Raw genomic sequence first — 19,569 nt, 5'->3', positions numbered from 1 at the left:
GGATGTGGTAAATGGATACAGAGCTCCATAATTTAAATACTTACAGTTAAGGCATATTATAAATTTATATATATATATATATATATATATATATATATATATATATATATATATATATATAAATATATATTTATTTATATATATATATATATAAATATAAATATATATATATATATATATATATATATATATATATATATATATATAAATTTATATATATATATATATATATATATATATATATATATATATAATGTGCATCTCTGCAAAAATTCTCAATCGGAATGATTAATTCCTTCACCTTCTTCAAAGAATCTAATAAGCAATGTTTATATTTGTAACGTTCAATTAGAACACAATAATATCTTATTTTTAAAGGGTGTGGGACAACCAGTACTCGCTACCTTGTTTTGTTTTGATTTATAAATCACCTTAGAATCCCTCCCAAGGCTCTGGAGCCATAGAGCCAGTCAACTTCACCTCAGATACCAAAGTAGTTTGAGTACCTCCAAGATAGGGATCTTTGACCCGTGCCTTGTCTAAGGATGGTGCAAAGCCATGGTAGATTTACCAAATTAATTTATTGCAACTCGAAGCAGGCTATGACTGAACTCTTCCACACTTTATTTTATTGGAGGTCCAAGTTTTTGTGGTTGCAAAATAAAGTGTCTTTTTTCCAGCATGGAGGAACCAGGTTTGATAAAGTGCTTTTGACTGTTGATGTCAAAGACTTGAGCTCATAAATGGCCTAATTCCACAACCTGGATAGTTGACTCTTTAAAGGAGGGATCGATGCATTGTCTTTGTTTTAGTGGAGAGATTGTGGAGTCCAGTTTCAAGGGCTTCATGTGTACCATCTTTTATCAGGCTTCTTCTTACATATGCTCCGTTTTCGGACCCTGCAGTTGGTGTCTTCCCAACAGCCTCTTGAATCCCGGCAGAAACCTATTACATAGACACAGGGATTTGGCACGGTCAGGCTTGGCATACCAGTCCTCCAGAATCTAAAAACAAATGGCAGCACTAATCAGTAGTCAATTCGGACTGGATGTCTGCTCTCTCCTTGCCTAAAATCACCTTCCGTACCTGCAGACTGGAAAGGAGCCAACGCAGCAACAATTTCTTAAATGGGATCAACAGGGGAACTTCGAAAAATGGAATTTTTACATACTGCAAATCCCTATCTGATGAAACGAACAGAGGACTTTCCTGGTGCCGATGACGATTCCTCCTGGCCGTGACAGACAGGGTCTTGAGTTCTTCAGCTCCTCTCTGGTAGGCAAGGAGAATCATGTTGCCGTCCCTCTCAACTGGCAAAGCAAAGGCAAATTCCTCAACCCCAAAAAACCACAACTTGAAAAATGGAACCTGTCCATTCAGAGGTGTAACTTCAAAGAAAGAGTGCTGACAGACACAGAGGAAAGAGGAAACTGCCCTGAAAACATTTGAGATGGAAAGGCAAACAAGGCAAGACAAGACACTAATATTCTAAACAACTTTTGAAAGCTGTAAAGCACTGACAGAAGCCCTAAGCCATGAAAACCTGCTGGGGGGGACAGGACACAGAGGAAGGAGAGGTAGGCAGAATGTCCTCATCCTTATCATCAAATAGAAATTAATAATTAGTAAAATTTCCATTTTTGCCTCATAAGGATGGAAGACACTTCTGGTAGGCAAACACCAGGGTAGTGTTCCTCAGTCCAAGGAGGCCTTCCTTGGAATCCACCTATTGTGGCAAGGCTCTCTGGAGGGCCTTCTCCTCAAATACTGCATCAGCAGATGAAAGTGAGCCTATTTTATAAAAGTTAAAGATAAAGGACTCCTGATAGTTAAGTCCAGTCGCAGACGACTCTGGGATTGCGGTGCTCATCTCGCTTTACAGGCTGATGGAGCCGGTGCTTGTCCGCAGACAGTTTTTCTGGGTCATGTGGCCAGCATGACTAAGCCACTTCTGGTGAAACCAGAGCAGTGCACAGAAACGCTGTTTACCTTCCCGCTGGAGCGGTACTTATTTATCTACTTGCACTGGTGTGATTTCGAACTGCTAGGTTGGCAGGAGCTGGGACCGAGCAATGGGAGCTCAACCCATCGTGGGGATTCAAACCACCGACCTTCTGATCGGCAAGCCCAAGAGGCTCAGTGGTTTAGACCACAGCGCCACCCGCGTCCCTGAGCCTATTTTATAGTGCTTTACAAAGCTTCATGGAGAAGCCCATGTTGCCACCCTACAAATATCCACAATGGGAAAATTACCATTACAGGTAGCTGAGGTGGCTACCTTGATAAAAAATGCAGACGGAGGTCTGAAGACTAGGCCTCCTACTCTGAAACTCTTTGTGCTAAAGTGATTGCCACCAGCAACACAGCCCTAAACATCAAAATGTTAAAAGGGCAGGTAAACTAGGGCTCAAAGGGGAGACCTGTCAAAGGGGAGACCAGTCATAAAAAGGTAAAGGTACCACTGCCCGTACGGGCCAGTCTTGCCAGACTCTAGGGTTGTGTGCTCATCTCACTCTATAGGCCGGGAGCCAGCGCTGTCCGGAGACACTTCCGGGTCACGTGCCCAGCGTGACAAGCTGCATCTGGCGAGCCAGCGCAGCGCACGGAACGCCGTTTACCTTCCCGCTAGTAAGCGGTCCCTATTTATCTACTTGCACCCGAGGGTGCTTTCGAACTGCTAGGTTGGCAGGCGCTGGGACTGAGCGATGGGAGCGCACCCCGCCGCGGGGATTCATGCGACCTTTCGGTCGGCAAGTCCTAGGCGCTGAGGCTTTAACCCACAGCGCCACCTGCGTTATAAAGCATGGCCACCAGTCATAAAAACGCTCAAATTAGCAGCTGCGCGCTAAGAGACATGAGGTATACCAAAGTCCAATCTCAGAAAAAGCCACTAACAAACCTCCCATGCCCAGCCAGGTGAAAGCAAAGCCAAAACATTCCTGTCTCTGTGGTGGAGATGGGATGGAGGAGGGAGAAGATGACGACCCCAGGGAGCAGAGAGAACAGCAAAGGGAAATCAAAGTGGGAGACAGCGCTGAAATTAAGGCAGGGGAAGAAAACCTGTGCCATGAAAGATAACAGTAATAGAACAGAACTAGGCAGTGAACAATGCAAAATTCAGAAGAAGGAAGGTGCAAAAACTTCACAAATTCAAGGAAGATGAATTTTTCAAAAAAGGCCCTAACTGTTGTAGACCACAGGCAGGGTTGTTCTGGAGAATGGATGACTCTTCCCCCAGTAGAGCAGCTGAAGAGTTCAAGACACAGTCTGTCACGGCCAGCAGGGGGAACTCACTCCTACCAGGACTGTTCTCCATCCCTAGCAAGCAAATTACAGGTGAGTTCGTTTAACACCTATTCTAGGAAAATGGAGGGAGCAGGATAGATAGATTGATGATAGATGATAGATAGATAGATAGATAGATAGATGATAAAGGCTATTTTGATATAAATTTTGTAACGGTCAGGTGGCCATGCTGTGTTTCATTCTGTAGCAACAAAACTATTTGCTAACCAAGATAGGAGGCACGAATAAGCACTGAATAGGTAAAGGTAAAGGGACCCCTGACCATTAGGTCCAGTCGCGGACGAGTCTAGGGTTGCGGTGCTCATCTCGCTTTATTGGCCGAGGGAGCCGGCGTACAGCTTCCGGGTCATGTGGCCAGCATGACTAAGCCACTTCTGGAGAACCAGAGCAGCGCATGGAAACACCGTTTACCTTCCCGCCGGAGCAGTACCTCTTTATCTACTTGCACTTTGACGTGCTTTCGAACTGCTAGGTGGGCAGGAGCAGGGACTGAGCAATGGGAGCTCACCCGTCGAGGGGATTCGAATCGCCGACCTTCTGATCGGTAATTCCTAGGCTCAGTGGTTTAACCCACAGCATCACCCGTGTCCAAGCACTGAATAATACTACAGTAAAAAGCCAACCACATGTATTTCATAAAGTGAAGCCAAAGACATTGCTTGGCATTCCCCCCAAAAAACCCTGGGAAGCAGAGGTCAGGAGAGGAAGGGGATCAAGGCGACACCACCCACACTGGGCTCATTTGGAAGACTGCAGAATGTGAGTGCAGAGAAGGAAAGGGTGCTACAATATAATTTGGTTCAGAGACTCACGTGCTTTTAGGTGCCTGGTCATCAATACATTTCCATCCCCCAGTATTATAGACTCCAACCCAATGGTCTTTGTATGTAGGAAAGACTTGTTTCTCTATGAATTCCTACAAAGAGATCAGAAAGTATTTCCTAGGAATGAGGGGTCAGAATCTTTTTGCAAATCCTTTCATACTACATATTTTACCTAGGAACACAATAGCACCTTCCAGACATTCTGCAGGAGTGAAAATTGCATGGAAAGGGAGAACGTTGCATCAGAAACAGGCTCTCCCCTCGTATATTCATGTAAATGTCTGAACAGGCTATACATACCACTTGTGCAACGACCTAAAAAAATAAAAATATGCAAGGCCAATTTCATAGAATCATAGAATTGGAAGAGACCACAAGGGCCATCGAGTCCAACCCCCTGCCAAGCAGGAAACACCATCAGAGCACTCCTGACATATGGTTGTCAAGCCTCTGCTTAAAGACCTCCAAAGAAGGAGACTCCACCACACTCCTTGGCAGCAAATTCCACTGTCAAACAGCTCTTACTGTCAGGAAGTTCTTCCTAATGTTTAGGTGGAATCTTCTTTCTTGTAGTTTGGATCCATTTGTTTCATTTATTAGTTAACAGAACCATCAGAAACAAATTTATTCAGAATAGGTATCTCCGCAATCACTGCCATTCATTTCCTTCTGCCTCTTTCAACTCTCCTCACAGCAGTTTCTAAATCGGCTTCAGTTTGCAAAGAGGCAGGGAGTGAATACTGAATTGAAAGGGCATTCTGTGTCTGTCTGCTCTTGGGGTCTATAAACAGGGAATACTGGTGCTGACTGACAGCTGTATAACATCCTTTTTCAGTACAGTCAGGCACTCCAGCTATGAAAGTATGTAAAATAGATCATTGTAATCAATAACCTGTTTGGCTAACACAACCCTCTGACTCAGAATGGCGCTGCACCAAGTACCCAGGTGGACACAGCTGGGGCAGCATAGGGCCACCGTGCTCATCCATCCAGGACTCAGGTATACATGCTAAGTTCTTGACCCCTCTGCTTTGCCTGTATTTCAGAATTTGGAGATGCGAGTCAACCAACCCAATGGCCTGGTGGTGGTGTTATGAATTCAAAGTCAGATTTGAAATTGTATTACGAGGCTTTGTGCCTTTGTTGGTTGAGGGATTGGATGTTATTAGAGAATACAGATCTCTTAGATCTGAAAGGATTTGATTACAGATTCGGATGGCACTGTACCACTGTACTTCATACCATTTCCAATCCACTATGAAATCCACTAGTATTAGCAACATACAGTGGTACCTCGGGTTAAATACTTAATTCGTTCCGGAGGTCCGTTCTTAACCTGAAACTGTTCTTAACCTGAAGCACCACTTTAGCTAATGGGGCCTCCCACTGCCGCCGTGCCACCGGAGCATGATTTCTGTTCTCACCCTGAAGCAAAGTTCTTAACCCGAGGTACTATTTCTGGGTTAGCGGAGTCTGTAACCTGAAGCGTATGTAACCCGAGGTACCACTGTAATAGAAAATGCCATCATCCTCAAGGCTTTGCCCATCACCTTGCTGCAGATGATGTAGTTTGGATCAGAGAGTCAGTCTTCAGACACCCATGGGCTTCACCTCATCTCTTATCTGGGGTAGTGTAGACTCCTATGAAGGAGACTTTATGTCCCATGTTGTGAGCTCTCACCTCACATAGCAGCTAATAATCTCCTCCCACACTCTTCAACCAATCAACATACATTTATCCAGGCTTGAGACTGTACCATCTCAGAAGATTGTGCCCTTGGTTTTACTGCATTTCAGTGTTCTACTCACCTCCTCAGCTTGAGTTTCAATACAAATCAACATGGCTTTTTCATCTTCACAAAAGTCTCTTGCACCTTCCCATGTCCTTTCATTGTTTTCAAGGAAATAGAGGGCCCCTTTGTGGTGGATCCACTTTAACTGCATTTTTGCATGAATCTCATCTTTAAATCAAGGCAGGAATAGGGAAGGAAAATAGGGTTGAGGGAGGTTATACTTCATTATACTCCAGCATAATTTATGCAAATTACAGGCGATCTGACTTTCTGAAATGTTTGTTCTGATAACGAATACACTTATTTAAATGAAGTGTCATTTATTTATTTCCATTTCCATCTTTGTCTTCATCAGTAGATTTGCAACCATTTTTCTCATTTATTTATTTAACAAGATTAATACATTGCTCAATCAAAAAATGTCTCTAAGTGTTTTACATACAAATAGTACACAATATTCATTAAAATAGCACATAAAACAGATTTTATAAATAGCAGGCATATTCAAATTACCAAAATATAGATAAAACCACAATTTTTTAAATAGAAAAACCCCATACATAATAAAATTGCACAACTTGCCTAAACAAAACTGTTTTTCATAGGCATAGAAAACAACACAGGAGAGGTGCCTGTCTAGTATCAATGGGCAGAGAGTTCAACTTGTACAGGCTGCCAGATTGAAGGATCAGTTCTTGCAAGTGAAGAACAAACATTATGTGACACTTGTATAAATGTCAGTTCCAAGGAGTTAAGCAGGCAAGAGAGAACATATGGGGTGAAGTGATACCTGGTCCCAAAGTGTTGAGGGCTTTGAGGGCTTTGTATACTAATAGTAACACCTTGAATTTTCCCCAGTAACAGAGTGGCAGCCAGTGCAGATGTCTGAGTGGAGGTACAATGGGCTCCCCCTCCATACACCTTTTCTAGGAGGTGGGTATTTCAGACTGATTGACAGTTTAGTTGAAACTGCACCTCCAAGAAATATGCAGATGAGGGAATCTCAATAAGTGGGTTGTCTCAAGGTGGGTTGTATGGAAGTGAGAGCTGGACCATAAAGAAGGCTGATCGCCAAAGAATTGATGCTTTTGAATTATGGTGCTGGAGGAGACTCTTGAGAGTCCCATGAACTGCAAGAAGATCAAACACATCCATTCTTAAGGAAATCAGCCCTGAGTGCTCACTGGAAGGACAGATCCTGAAGCTGAGGCTCCAATACTTTGGCCACCTCATGAGAAGAGAAGACTCCCTGGAAAAGACCCTGATGTTGGGAAAGATTGAGGGCACAAGGAGAAGGGGACGACAGAGGACGAGATGGTTGGACAGTGTTCTCAAAGCTACCAGCATGAGTCTGACCAAACTGCGGGAGGCAGTGGAAGACAGGAGTGCCTGGCGTGCTCTGGTCCAGGGGGTCACGAAGAGCCGGACACGACTAAACGACTCAACAACAACAACAACAACAAGGTGGGTTCTCTCCATAGTATGAAATTTAAGCATCACTGTTTCAGAATAACTTACCAATTCCAGCTTGTACTTCACGTGCTTTGGCATCCCATACAAGCAATTCTTCTGCCAACTTCTGAGCTGCCTTAAGTATTACAGAATCTAAAGGATGCAAACAATTCAAGGCAGTTGTATCTCAACAGCTATACAGATACATTAGAAAGCCATTGCCCAGATTCTGGTGTCTTGTCATATTCTACCTCATGTAAGTAGATCAGAATTCTAATACAGTACCCATATAAGAGCAATCCTGGCTCACATCACCAAGGACAGAAAGCAGCTCAAACTTCCACCCAAATGGAATCCCCGAGTGTATACTTTTGCTTTTTACTGAGCCCATGCCAAAATACTTATGTCATAAGGTGGGAAAGATTTGGCTATCTAAACTACTGACCAAAGTTGTGGTATCTGCAAAAGTTCTAGTCCTATGAGCAACTGCTGGGGGAACAGCTGCCCCTCTTTCTGGGGAAAGGGGTTATGGGTACCATTGTGGGCATCATGTTGCACATGGATGCTGCGCCTAACCCAGTCGCACCACAACCCATCCACTATGCTCCTTGCTGAGACAAGACTGGAAATAAGTTCTGTTGCAGAAGAATAACCCTAGGTGTGGTGGGGTAGGAATGGTTCTGAATTTACTAAATCTAATCCATTGCTTCCTTGGATACCCAAAGATGTACTTTACGGGGAGCTGGCTTCAGGCACCAGGCCCATTGGCATACCAACTCTGCACTACAAAGATGTGACATGAAGACTGGCACCAATGAACCCCATCGTGTGGGAATCCCTTGCAGGCGACTGCAGTGGCTGGAGACAGGTTGTGCATCCATAGCAATGACCAGAGGAGGAATGAGTGCTGGGAGGGGTGCAGAGAGAAGCAGTGCCATGGTGCCTCTACAGTAGTACAACCAGACACCTTCATCTGCCCCAGCTACAGCAAAACACATCTCTCCTGTATTGGTCTCTACAGCCACAGCACGTGCTGCAACCTTCCAACAATTTGAGTTCACTCTTCCATTGTCTCCCATGACAGATGGACACCAAGCAACTCATTGCTTACCATTCTTGCGTTTGAGGGATGGTTGCTTTTTGATCATAAACTCCCTAATCTTTGCAACTGCTGTTCGTAGGGAGACTATTTTTTTTGATCGCTCATGATCTAGAAAAGAGGAAAAGAAATGGTGTTCCTACACACTAGTACGTGTATGGCTGCACTCCTACCTTGGGATTACCAGGGCTGATACTGAATCAACATTCCCTGTGCCTTATCCTTGAGCCTCTTTTCAACACCAGAGAAAGCAGTCACTTCACAACCAGATCTTCAGACTAGAAGAGCGGGCAGCATTCCAGCAAAAATTGCATTAAATTTACACGGTCTGGACAAGTAAAAAGGTCTTCACTACACAATTTGTATTAATCAAAACTGCCTCTCTTTTGCTTGGAGCCTAAAAAACAAGGCGAGCTCTCTCTGGTTCCAGCAATGCTGAGCTCAATGGACCCACATTTTCACTCTGTAGAGGTGAGTTTCTGAAGCCCAAAAGCTAGGTTGGCTTATGAAGTATCTAAAGCAGTGGTTTTCAACCAGTGTGCCGTGGCACTCTGGAGTGCCTTGAATGATGGTCAGGGCTGCCATGGGCAGCACTGGCCTCTGTCCCTCTTTCCTTCCCTCCCCCCTCTGATGCCATCTTTTGTCTTCCAAAGCAACTAGGTAAAGGTACCCCTGCCCGTACGGGCCAGTCGTGTCCGACTCTAGGGTTACGCGCTCATCTCGTTTTAGAGGCCGGGAGCCAGTGCTGTCCGAAGACACTTCCGGTCACGTGGCCAGCATGACAAAGCTGCTCTGGCAAGCCAGCACCAGCGCAGCACACAGAAACGCCGTTTACCTTCCCGCTATAAAGCGGTACCTATTTATCTACTTGCACGTAGGGGTGCTTTCGAACTGCTAGGTGGGCACGAGCTGGGACCGAACGATGGGAGCTCACCCCGCCGCGGGGATCCGAACCGCCGACCATATGATCGGCAAGTCCTAGGCACTGAGGTTTTACCCACAGCGCCACCCGCGTCCCTTTCCAAAGCAACTACTCTATTCCAAACTTAAAAATGGAAACCATAATGTTGGTGGACAGTGAAAGAGGATTAAAGACTTTCTCAAAGACAAATCTAAAAAAAGATTATATATACTCTGACAATTGGGCAATACTGGCCTGTGAGAGCTTCAATTGGAGAACAGTCTTTACCAAAGGTGTCATGGACTTGGTAGATGCTTGAACTCAGGAAGAAAGGGAGAAACGGGCTAAGAGGAAGGCACATTTGCCAAACCCTCACCATTATCAACTCCTGCCTGGAAACCTATGTCCCCACTGTGGAAGGATGTGTGGATCCAGAATTGGCCTCCACAGTCACTTATGGACTCACTGTTAAGACTGTGTTCATGGAAGACAATCTTACTCGACTATGAGTGAGCGCCAAAGAAGAAGAAGAAGCAGCTTCCCAGGCCCCTGCGTGGCATTTAGAGGAGGCACCTCTCTTTGGGGCAAGGGGGGGCAGCTCAGAGACCAAGGGCAGCAGCAGCGGCTGCCCAGAGGACTCCCAAGGAGAAAAGAAGACGAAGAGTTTGGACTTGACATAGAAGAAGAAGAGTTTGCACTTGATATCTTGCCTTTCACTCCCCTTAAGGAGTCTCAAAGCGGCTCACAATCTCCTTTCCCTTCCTCCCCCACAACAAACATGCTGTGAGGTGACTGAGGCTGAGGGACTTCAGAGAAGTGTGACTAGCCCAAGGTTGCCCAGTAGCTGCAGGTGGAGGAGCGGGGAAGCGAACCTGGTTCACCAGATTACGAGCCCACTGCTCTTAACCACTACACCCTGCTGGCTGGGGAGAAGGGGAGGAGGGAATACTCCTTAAGGGAGGGTGTTTGAAAAGGGGTGAGGGGCTGCCAGCTGTGCAGGCAAGGGGTGACCTAACTGGGCTCCTGAGCCCCACAGAGGAGCTGCAGAAAGAGTGTAGTTGGTCAAGGGAGCTGTGGTTGAAAACCTCTGATCTAAAGTGTCTAGGGACAAGATTTCAGCGGTGTTTATTTCAACAGGCAAGATTTAACCACACCCTTAGCTCACTCTTTGAAATTAAGAGGATGTAAAAGGTCTTAGAAGAGGCTAGATTGATAGTCTTATCAATCAATATTCACAACGAAATAAACCAAGTCAGGATAATACTAAAGGCTTTTCTCTGCAAAAGGAATTGAACTTACAAAAAGCAACAGCTCCAATGGTGGCGAAAAAAAGGATCAGGCACATCATTATTGTAATAAATGTACCAACAGGAGATTGAAAAGCAGCTAGCTTCCCTTGAAAGACAAAAAAAGAAAGAAAATTTGGCTTTAACTACAGTGAGCCAACGTAAGACTTTTGCTTCAGTTAGTAATATAGCTTGGTCCTTTTGTGTGTGTGTGTGTTGCAGTACTTGCTTCTATATACTATCATTTGCATATATACAACTATATAATGCTTATAACTACCGTATTTTTCGTCCCATAGGACGCTCCGTCCCATAGGACGCACCAATTTTTTTGGGGGGGAAATAAAGGAAATTTTTTCCCCTTTATTTCCCCCCAAAAAACCAGGTTGGGGAACAGTGGGATAGTGGCGCTGCGCCTCCCCGCTGTCCCCCGAGCTTGTGGGGCTGGCCGATGTCTGCCCGGCGCGAGGGGCGCTCTGCTTCAGGGCGCCCCCACGCGTGGGGCAGCAGGCTGTGGACACCTGCGGGAAGCACGGGGCGTCCTCCAGAGTGCGCCCTGTGCTCCGCGCTGCAGGCTGCCGCCCGCAAGCCTTGCACACCTGGGGGGAGTTCCCCTGGGCGCGCAAGGCTTGAGGACACCTGCGCGAAGCACGGGGCGTCCTACGGAGGGCGCCCCGTGCTCCGCACTGCAGGCTGCCGCCCGCAAGCCTTGCACGCCCGGGGGGAGATCTCCCGGGTGCGCAAGGCTTGCCGACACCTGCACGAAGCACAGGAAGTCCTCCGAAGGGCGCCCCGTGCTCCGCGCTGCAGGTTGCCACCCGCAAGCCTTGCGCGCCCGGGGGAGTTCCCCCGGGCATGCAAGGCATGCGGGCAGCTGCATGAAGCGCGGGGTGTCCTACGGAGGGCGCCCCATGCTCCGCGCTGTCGGCTGCCGCCCGCAAGCCTTGCGCGCCAGGGGGGAGATCTCCCGGGTGCGCAAGGCTTGCCGACACCTGCACGAAGCACAGGAAGTCCTCCAGAGGGTGCCCCGTGCTCCGCGCTGCAGGCTCCCGCCTGCAAGCCTTGCATGCCTGGGGGAACTCCCCCCGGGCGTGCAAGGCTTGCGGATAGCTTCCTGGAGCCTGGAGAGCGAGAGGTGTCGGTGCGCACCGACGCCTCTCGCTCTCCAGGCTTCAGCGAAAGCCTGCATTCGCCCCATAGGACGCACACACATTTTCCCTTCATTTTTGGAGGGGAAGAAGTGCGTCCTATAGGGCGAAAAATACGGTATATAATGGTTGGACAGTGTTCTTGAAGCTACCAGCATGAGTTTGACCAAACTGCGGGAGGCAGTGGAAGACAGGAGGGCCTGGCGTGCTCTGATCCAGGGGGTCACGAAGAGGCGAACACGACTAAACGACTAAACAACAACAAAAACAAATGCTTTAAGAAACAAAACATTTGAATTAATCCATACATCATCAGGGGCGCTTTCGAAATGTATCTGTCTTAAATAATCTATATTTTCCCCAAAGCATGCCTGCATTCTCCACACCTGACATCATATGTGGCTGCTTCCCTGCAGCAGAAGTCTGGGAACAACCAGTTAATTTGTATTAGCAGTAGTATCAACTGAGTCAAGAAAATGCAAATAAACAGATGAAGTTAATTAAAGTTCTTGAAGCCACGTAACAAAACTAATTTAAAACGAGAAACATTTGGGTCGACAGTAGTTCCTAAGTAGAAGAGTATATTTCTATAAAAGAATTTATCACCCCCCACTATTTATTTATTTAATTTTATCTGTAGATCTCAGGATGGTTCATAACATAAAAATAAAAATAAAAGTCCAAAATACATAATTAAAACAAGAACAAGAGCAAATCAAAGCCGTAGCCTCCCCTCTCCCCCAAGCGCATTTAAAAGTACAAAGAAAATTAATCAGACAAAGGTCTGGTTGAAGAGGAACATTTTCACCTGGCTCCTAAATATATATAATGAAGGTGCCAGATGAGACTCCCTGGGGAAAGCGTTCTACTACAGCGACCTTTGCCAACCTGATGTTCTCTATATGTTTTGGACTAACGCTTAAAAAATAAATAAATTGTATACTGTCCTTTATCTCTGGATAGTTCACAACATAGAAAATGTAGTATAAAAAAGACAAAATACATAATCAAAACAAGAACCTAACCAATAACCACACCCTCCCACAACACATTTCAGTGGCGCTGACCTGGGCCCGCCCACATTGTGATGTCATGACACACACTGTCAGGGACTGGAGGTGCCTTTAATTTTAGTCCAATGTTCCAAATTTCGAAGGCGCTCTGCCTCTTGCCATTGTGTTCTATGGAGGCAGCCTCTGTGACAGGGAGTTCAAGACCCAGCTTCTTTGGTGGCAGGAGAGGGTACACAGATGGCCACGGATACCCTGTTTCCTGGAATCACCTCAGGGATTTTCAGGAGGTTTTACAGCCTCACATAACCCATCTTCCCTCTGTCTGAGTCTCTCCCAAGAATGGGAGAGCTGCCATCATGGCCCCAGACAGGAACAGAAAACCTCCCCTTTCTGTGCTTCTCATTACAGGATGAATAATAATAATATTTTTTTATTTATACCCCCCTCCCAATCTGGCTGAGCCTCCCCAGCCACTCTGGGCGGCTCCCAATTGAGTGTTAAAAACAATACAGCATTAAAAATCAAAAACTTCCCTAAACAGGGCTGCCTTCAGATGTCTTCTGAATGTCAGGTACTTGTTTATCTCTTTGACATCTGGTGGGAGGGTGTTCCACAGGGCGGGTGCCACCACTGAGAAGGCCCTCTGTCTGGTTCCCTGTAACTTCACTTCTCGCAATGAGGGAACCGCCAGAAGGCCCTCAGCGCTGGACCTCAGTGTCCGGCCTGAACGATGGGGGTGGAGATGAACCACTGCTAGGTGTGCAATGTACATACCTGCCATATATTGTTGTCGCTTTCTCATTCCTATTTTTGATCTGGAACCCACATTGGATCTAGACCCCACGTTGGATCGGGACCCTATGTTACTTTTTGATTCCATATTAGTTCTGGAACTAAACTGGGACTTAGAAGCTCTTTCTTTAGCTGCATCCTGTGGCACTGTAAAATAACAACTTCTCTTTAAAATCTGCATTAAAATAAATATAGAGCAATTACACAACACTAAGTAATGTGCATACATAACAGACTACTTCCTAAATATTGCAAGGGGTGTGGGAGAGACTTCTGATAGTGAGTGATCTGATCAATATGACCAGAAATACAATGGGTTGGATACAAGTGTATAGACTGCATGGTGACCTCTTTTTGTTGAATGGATTTCCTGTTTCCTAAAGTGGTTTATTTTATTTTATTTTAACCCCACTTTTTCCTCCAATGAGCTCAAGGTGGCATACATGGTTCTCCCCCCTCCTCATTTGATCCCCAAAACAACCCTGTGAGGTAGGTCAGGCTGAGAAGCAGTGACTAGTCCCGTGTCACCCAATGAGTTTAATGGCCAAGTGAGTATCTGAACCCTGGTCTCCCAGGTCCTAGTTCCTTAGCTTTTTCTTGGTTAGGATCTTGAGGGTTCTTACTACTGAACTACTGTAATAAAGCTTCTGCTCTAGATATGTATAGTCTTATGCTTTTTCCCTTAAGCCACTTGGTTTTCACCTACCTCGTAGCAAATCGTCACAACTTCCCTGGCATTGGCGGTTAGGCATTGGTATGGGTATTGTACTGCCCCGCATATTGAAGGGTAGTCCGGTAAAGGCATGGCCCTGTCCGAAGCCTATGGAGGTGAGGGCCTAAGGGACGCCCCTGAGCGGTGACCCCAGGGGAATTCCTAGTTGATGTGCATCAGCAGGACTCCCGGTCTTCAAGCAAACAGGCTGAAGCCGGATAGTCAGTTAGGACCAATGCCTAACCCAATACCAATACGACTCATCACCTGTAACCAATAAAGTTGTGGCCATTTTTAGCCCATTAACCTAAATAATTGTGTCATGTGTCGTTATTTCCACGGGGGGGGGGCGGGAACTCACCATGCAAAATGTTCAATCCTACTGGTTTGGTGGAAGAGCAACCAAATCCAAATTTCTGCTGGTGTCATGATGTCAGGGCAGAAAATGGGACCTGTCTGCTCTTCTCCTCCTCTCCTCCCATAGGCATTTTTTAAAACAACAACAACAAACCTCCCATTGATAGAGTTGGAGAGCGGGGGCGTTGGAAGAAGGGGAAATTTTTTGGATCAAGAAAATCCAAAGTCTCAGTGATATTTTTATTTTTTTATTTTTTAAAAAACTTGTTCTATTCCACCATCCCCTGAGCTAACCCTTTTTATCCCTTTTACTGCAAAGGAAGGACAGCAGCTAAAGTTCCTGCAGATGCAACGAGGAGTTCACGGAAAGGAATGTCCACAAAATCCTATGGCTGTGGGATAACCTGACAAGGACCATAAAATTAGGCACTTGGCTGGGCACTGTGAGAACAGAATGCTGAACTAGATAGGCCTTTGGTTTGATCCAGCAGGGTTCTAATGACCTTCAAAATACTCTGCCAGGTGGTTCGCATCCTGAAAGCAGAAAGGTGGGGCAGGAGTGGTTTCCCCAGCCACTCTGGGCAGCTTCCAACAGAACACTATAATACAATAGTCTATTAAACATTAAAAGCTTCCCTAAACAGGGCTGCCTTCAAATGTCTTCTAAATGTCAGGTAGTTGTTTTTCTCTTTGACATCTGGTGGGAGGGCATTCCACAGGGTGGGTGCGACTACTGAGAAGGCCCTCTGCCTGGATCCCTGTAACTTGGCTTCTCGCAGTGAAGGAACCGCCAGAAGGCCCTCGGCACTGGACCTCGATGTCCGGGCAGAATGATGGGGGTGGAGACGCTCCTTCAGGTATACTGGACCGAGGCCATTTAGGGCTTTAAAGATCAGCACCAAGACTTTGAATTGTGCTCGGAAACGTACAGTAACCAAGACATAACCTTCTGTCCCCCTCCTTGATATCACACTCCCAAGACGAAAGGAAGGAAGGAGGATAGAAGGAAGGAGGAGTCAGAGGGGCAGAAGGGACATATTTGGGCCTCACTCCCAAGAGGAGAGTGTGGGTCCTGTTGTCCTGGGTTCCTCTGAAGAGAAAATACAAACAGAAACAACTTGCCTTCTGCGAATGTCAGACCTCCTGCCATTTTAACTGCTCATTCGGATTAGCTCCTCACGTCATCCTATGTTCAGAACCATATAATGGAGTAGACCGTTAACACAGCTTTTAATTAAGAATGTAGTAGTTAATGAGCAGTTGGAAAAGGAGTGAGCATAAATAAAAGTGGAAAGTGCTTACATTGCTTCATTGATGGGGACTTTTCCTTGGCTGCCATTTTACCTCCTCATTTTAAGTGGTATTTCATCTTGGGTTCCTTCACGTGACAATGTAGTGGAGCGAAGTCTTAAAATAGTAAGGAAAAAATAGAATTTAAAGATAATATCACCTTGCCAACAAAGGTCCGTATAGTTAAAGCTATGGTTTCCCCAGTAGTGATGTATGGAAGTGAGAGCTGGACCATAAAGAAGGCTGATTGCTGAAGAACTGATTCTTTTGAATTATGGTGCTGGAGGAGACTCTTGAGAGTCCCATGGACTGCAAGAAGATCAAACCTCTCCATTCTAAAGGAAATCAGCCCTCAGTGCTCACTGGAAGGACAGATCCTGAAGCTGAGACTCCAAGACTTTGGCCACCTCGTGAGAAGAGAAGACTCCCTGGAAAAGACCCTGGTGTTGGGAAAGATGGAGGGCACAAGGAGAAGGGTACGACAGAGGACGAGATGGTGAGACAGTGTTCTCGAAGCTACCAGCATGAGTTTGACCAAACTGCAGAAGGAAGTGGAAGACAGGAGTGCCTGGCGTGCTCTGGTCCATGGGGTCACGAAAAGTCGGACACGACTAAACAACTAAACAACAACAACATCCTGCCCCCCACCCTCAGTATTTAAGCAAAATATTTACTGCCACCAGGGTACCTCTATGAGATTACATCTCTCCCAGCAGAACAGGAGAACTGGAACTTTGCGAGTGACACCTAAATGACAGACCAGATGCTCTGCAGGATAAGACCCAATAGAGCTGGTAAAAGAGTTCTTCTTGCTTGAGATCTAAGGAAGCTGCTGAAATCGTACTAGCTGGCCAAGATACCCAATGAACTGATGCAGTGGGTATAAAGTAGTTTCATATGAATAACATTTATAACATTCACTGTGATACCGTGGGATACCGCTGGGATATTGTTGTGCCTCAGTCAGTTCTTCTTCTCTTTGCCTCTCTGTTTGTTCCCGCAGCTGTTCGTTCCTTCAGCGGCTCAACCACCTAGCCCTTTGATGCAGAACATTCCAGAACTCTTCTTGTTCAGGTTCTGCTTCTCCCTGATTGGGCACGACAAGCAGCCAATCAAGATTCCACACAGAGCATATACCTAGGAAAGCTATCTTATGGAATTATTATTATTATTATTATTATTATTATTATTATTATTATTAAAATTCTTATGAATTCAGGCAGCAGTAGCTGTGTGAGGCAGACACAACAGCAAGGAGGACTGAATAGCAGTTGCAGTCACAGGTTCCTCACTGGCTACACCAGAGAGAGCAGAGGGGAAATGCCAAGCAATGGCATCTACAGTTGCAGAGAAGAGAGAGGCTGCCTCGGGGAAAGGGCTATATCTAGGCTTATTCTAGTTCCAACTGTGGTGAGCAAGAACTGCCACAGGCAAGTGGATCCCAAAGTGATCACTCACTGGACCAGCATCAAGGACCAGCATGGCTGGGCAACTGCTGGGGGCTCCATCACCCAGTGGAGGAGGCCACTGACAAAAGCCTCCTTGCCTTGCTCTGGTGACAGAGGGGGCCTGGGGCTGCATGACATCACTGTGACGTTTGCACATGACGTTGGCTTACTGACATGTAATGGAGGCTCCTTGCAGCGTGGGTGCACGGCAGTATAGAACCTTTTTGGGGGATGGCCCCTTCTTTGAAAATTTATGGGTGCCTGGGCCCCCATGGCCCCATATAGAGGACTCCTATGCCTCCTTATCTTCACTGTTGAAACCTGCATGCTTGTTCATCTGCTTCTCACTCTGTCTCAGACAACAGTGGTAGTGAGAAGGAATCGCAGCAACGAAAAGGGAAAGCCTACAAAAAGGAGTTGAGGGAAGCAAAAAAGTTGTGGAAATAATGTAATCCCCCATGAGTATCCAGAGAAGGAGGACATATTCTAGTTGAAATATTGAGTGTGCTATATTGTCAACTGCCCTGTGTGTTGTGGTCTTGCTCCAAATGATCCAGTGGAAGCCTCAATGAAGTGATAGCTGAGTAAAAATGCTTAAACACCGAAGGCAATATAAGCATCTAGTTTGAAATCCATACGTCTGGATTTTTCAGGACATTACAGGGATGTCAACGGTGGAAGTGATGTCCAGGGGGTAAAGCAGCGGTTCCACATACAAACACAACTCAAATGAGAGAAAAAGCACACAGAAACAAAGTATAGTGATATCTATGGTTGCGAATGGGATCCATTCCGGAGGCCCGTTCGCAACCTGAAAAGAATGAAACCTGCGTCTGCACATGCGTGGGTCGCGATTCACCGCTTCTGCGCACACACGTGATGTCATTTTGCACGTCTGCGCATGCGCGAGTTGTGAAACCCGGAAATAACCCTTTCTGGTACTTCCGGGTTGCCGCGGGATGCAACCTGAAAACGCTCAACCTGAAGCAAACGTAACATGAGGTATGACTGAAGAGAGAAAACCAAGAAAGAAAAAGAGAGAATGAAACCAGGCTCCTTCTGTCCTGTTACTAAAAGACATCATGACCTTGGGAAAAAAATTATAGGATCAGTTCATTCTTCTTTTCTAATATAATTTTTATTGGTTTTTACACATATTTTCCAAACATAACATCCCATCTTATACAACATAACAAACCTTTGGCCATCACAGCACAGCCTGAGAATTCCTTCAACCTCGACTAATGGTTTTCTAACTTTCTTTTGGCTTCCATCCCCAACAACATCCTGAAAGTGTACAGGAAGTCCCAGGAGTCATACTCCTTCGCATTCTTTGTTCTTGAATGTGTTGGGACCTACGAGCCCTTGGAGAAGGAGGATCTCCCAAACTTTCCAGGGAGGTCTCTGCAGTCTGCTCTCTCTCTCTCCCCTCCTCCTCCAATATCTCATAACTAGGCATTTCTTCCTTCAGCTATAATTCAGCTCTGTTTTCTTCTCCTCTTGAAGCTGTTGGAGACAAGGGGGAAAACCTTCCCACTCTCCCTCCTCTTCTGAGAGGAGCCAAACAGACTGAATGGACACTTCTGAGTCTTCCTGATCAGTTCATTCCCTGACAATGAAGAATTAAAATATCAGTTTTCCTTGGCTGGGTATGCAGGACAGATTGAAGCAACCACAACCACTTCCAGCCTTCAACCATGCAAGATGTGGCAGGAGAGGTCCCCGGCTAGACTCCTGGGGTGCTAGTCCTCAACACAGACCAAGCCATTATTCACACCTTGTAAAGGTCTGATTCAGGACAGCAGAGTCTAATTGGTTACTTAACTCAGTTGATGGCCACTGTACATTTGAGCCAACTTCAAGAGGTAAAGGCCCCCATAAAATATTTTAGGGGGCCGCCTCCCCAAAGTTCATGGGCATTGCCATTCAAATGATGTGTGTGTGCTGTCTTGTGATCAATTATGCAGGGGGGAGCTTACCTGCTCCACCCCCAATATTTTATTTAGGTTAGCACCCCTGCAGCCATGAATACCATGAAAGCAGCCCCCTGCCAAGTTCTGAAGAAATCAAGGGCAGTTCACAGTGTTTGTTGCCCAATATTAGCCCTATATGAGAATAAGGGCGCTGGAATTTCCCAGTGATAAAGCC

At 46.0% G+C, this 19,569-nt stretch overlaps 1 protein-coding gene across 3 annotated transcripts; it reads right to left on the bottom strand.

Annotated features, from left to right (window-relative positions):
- Positions 1–562: 562 nt before the first annotated feature.
- Positions 563–17,022, bottom strand: LOC128420554 (CD209 antigen-like protein 2). Of its 3 annotated transcripts, none has more exons than XM_053402157.1 (10): positions 16,903–17,022; positions 15,986–16,090; positions 15,806–15,869; positions 13,597–13,761; positions 10,675–10,770; positions 8,487–8,585; positions 7,442–7,528; positions 5,940–6,091; positions 4,119–4,222; positions 563–1,004 (listed from the first exon to the last, which is right to left on the bottom strand). In XM_053402157.1, the coding sequence occupies exons 3-10, from the start codon at positions 15,831–15,833 to the stop codon at positions 845–847; spliced, it is 891 nt and encodes a 296-aa protein (XP_053258132.1). In that variant the 5' UTR covers positions 15,834–15,869; positions 15,986–16,090; positions 16,903–17,022; the 3' UTR covers positions 563–844. The 3 variants fall into 3 exon arrangements, with proteins under 3 accessions (XP_053258132.1, XP_053258134.1, XP_053258133.1); XM_053402159.1 differs by having other exon boundaries at positions 563–945; XM_053402158.1 differs by having other exon boundaries at positions 16,913–17,011.
- Between the last annotated feature and the right edge of the window lie 2,547 nt (positions 17,023–19,569).

Source organism: Podarcis raffonei, chromosome 9 (assembly GCF_027172205.1).
Source record: "Podarcis raffonei isolate rPodRaf1 chromosome 9, rPodRaf1.pri, whole genome shotgun sequence".
Classification (NCBI taxonomy): domain Eukaryota; kingdom Metazoa; phylum Chordata; class Lepidosauria; order Squamata; family Lacertidae; genus Podarcis; species Podarcis raffonei.
This window is presented reverse-complemented; position numbering and strand designations above follow the sequence as displayed.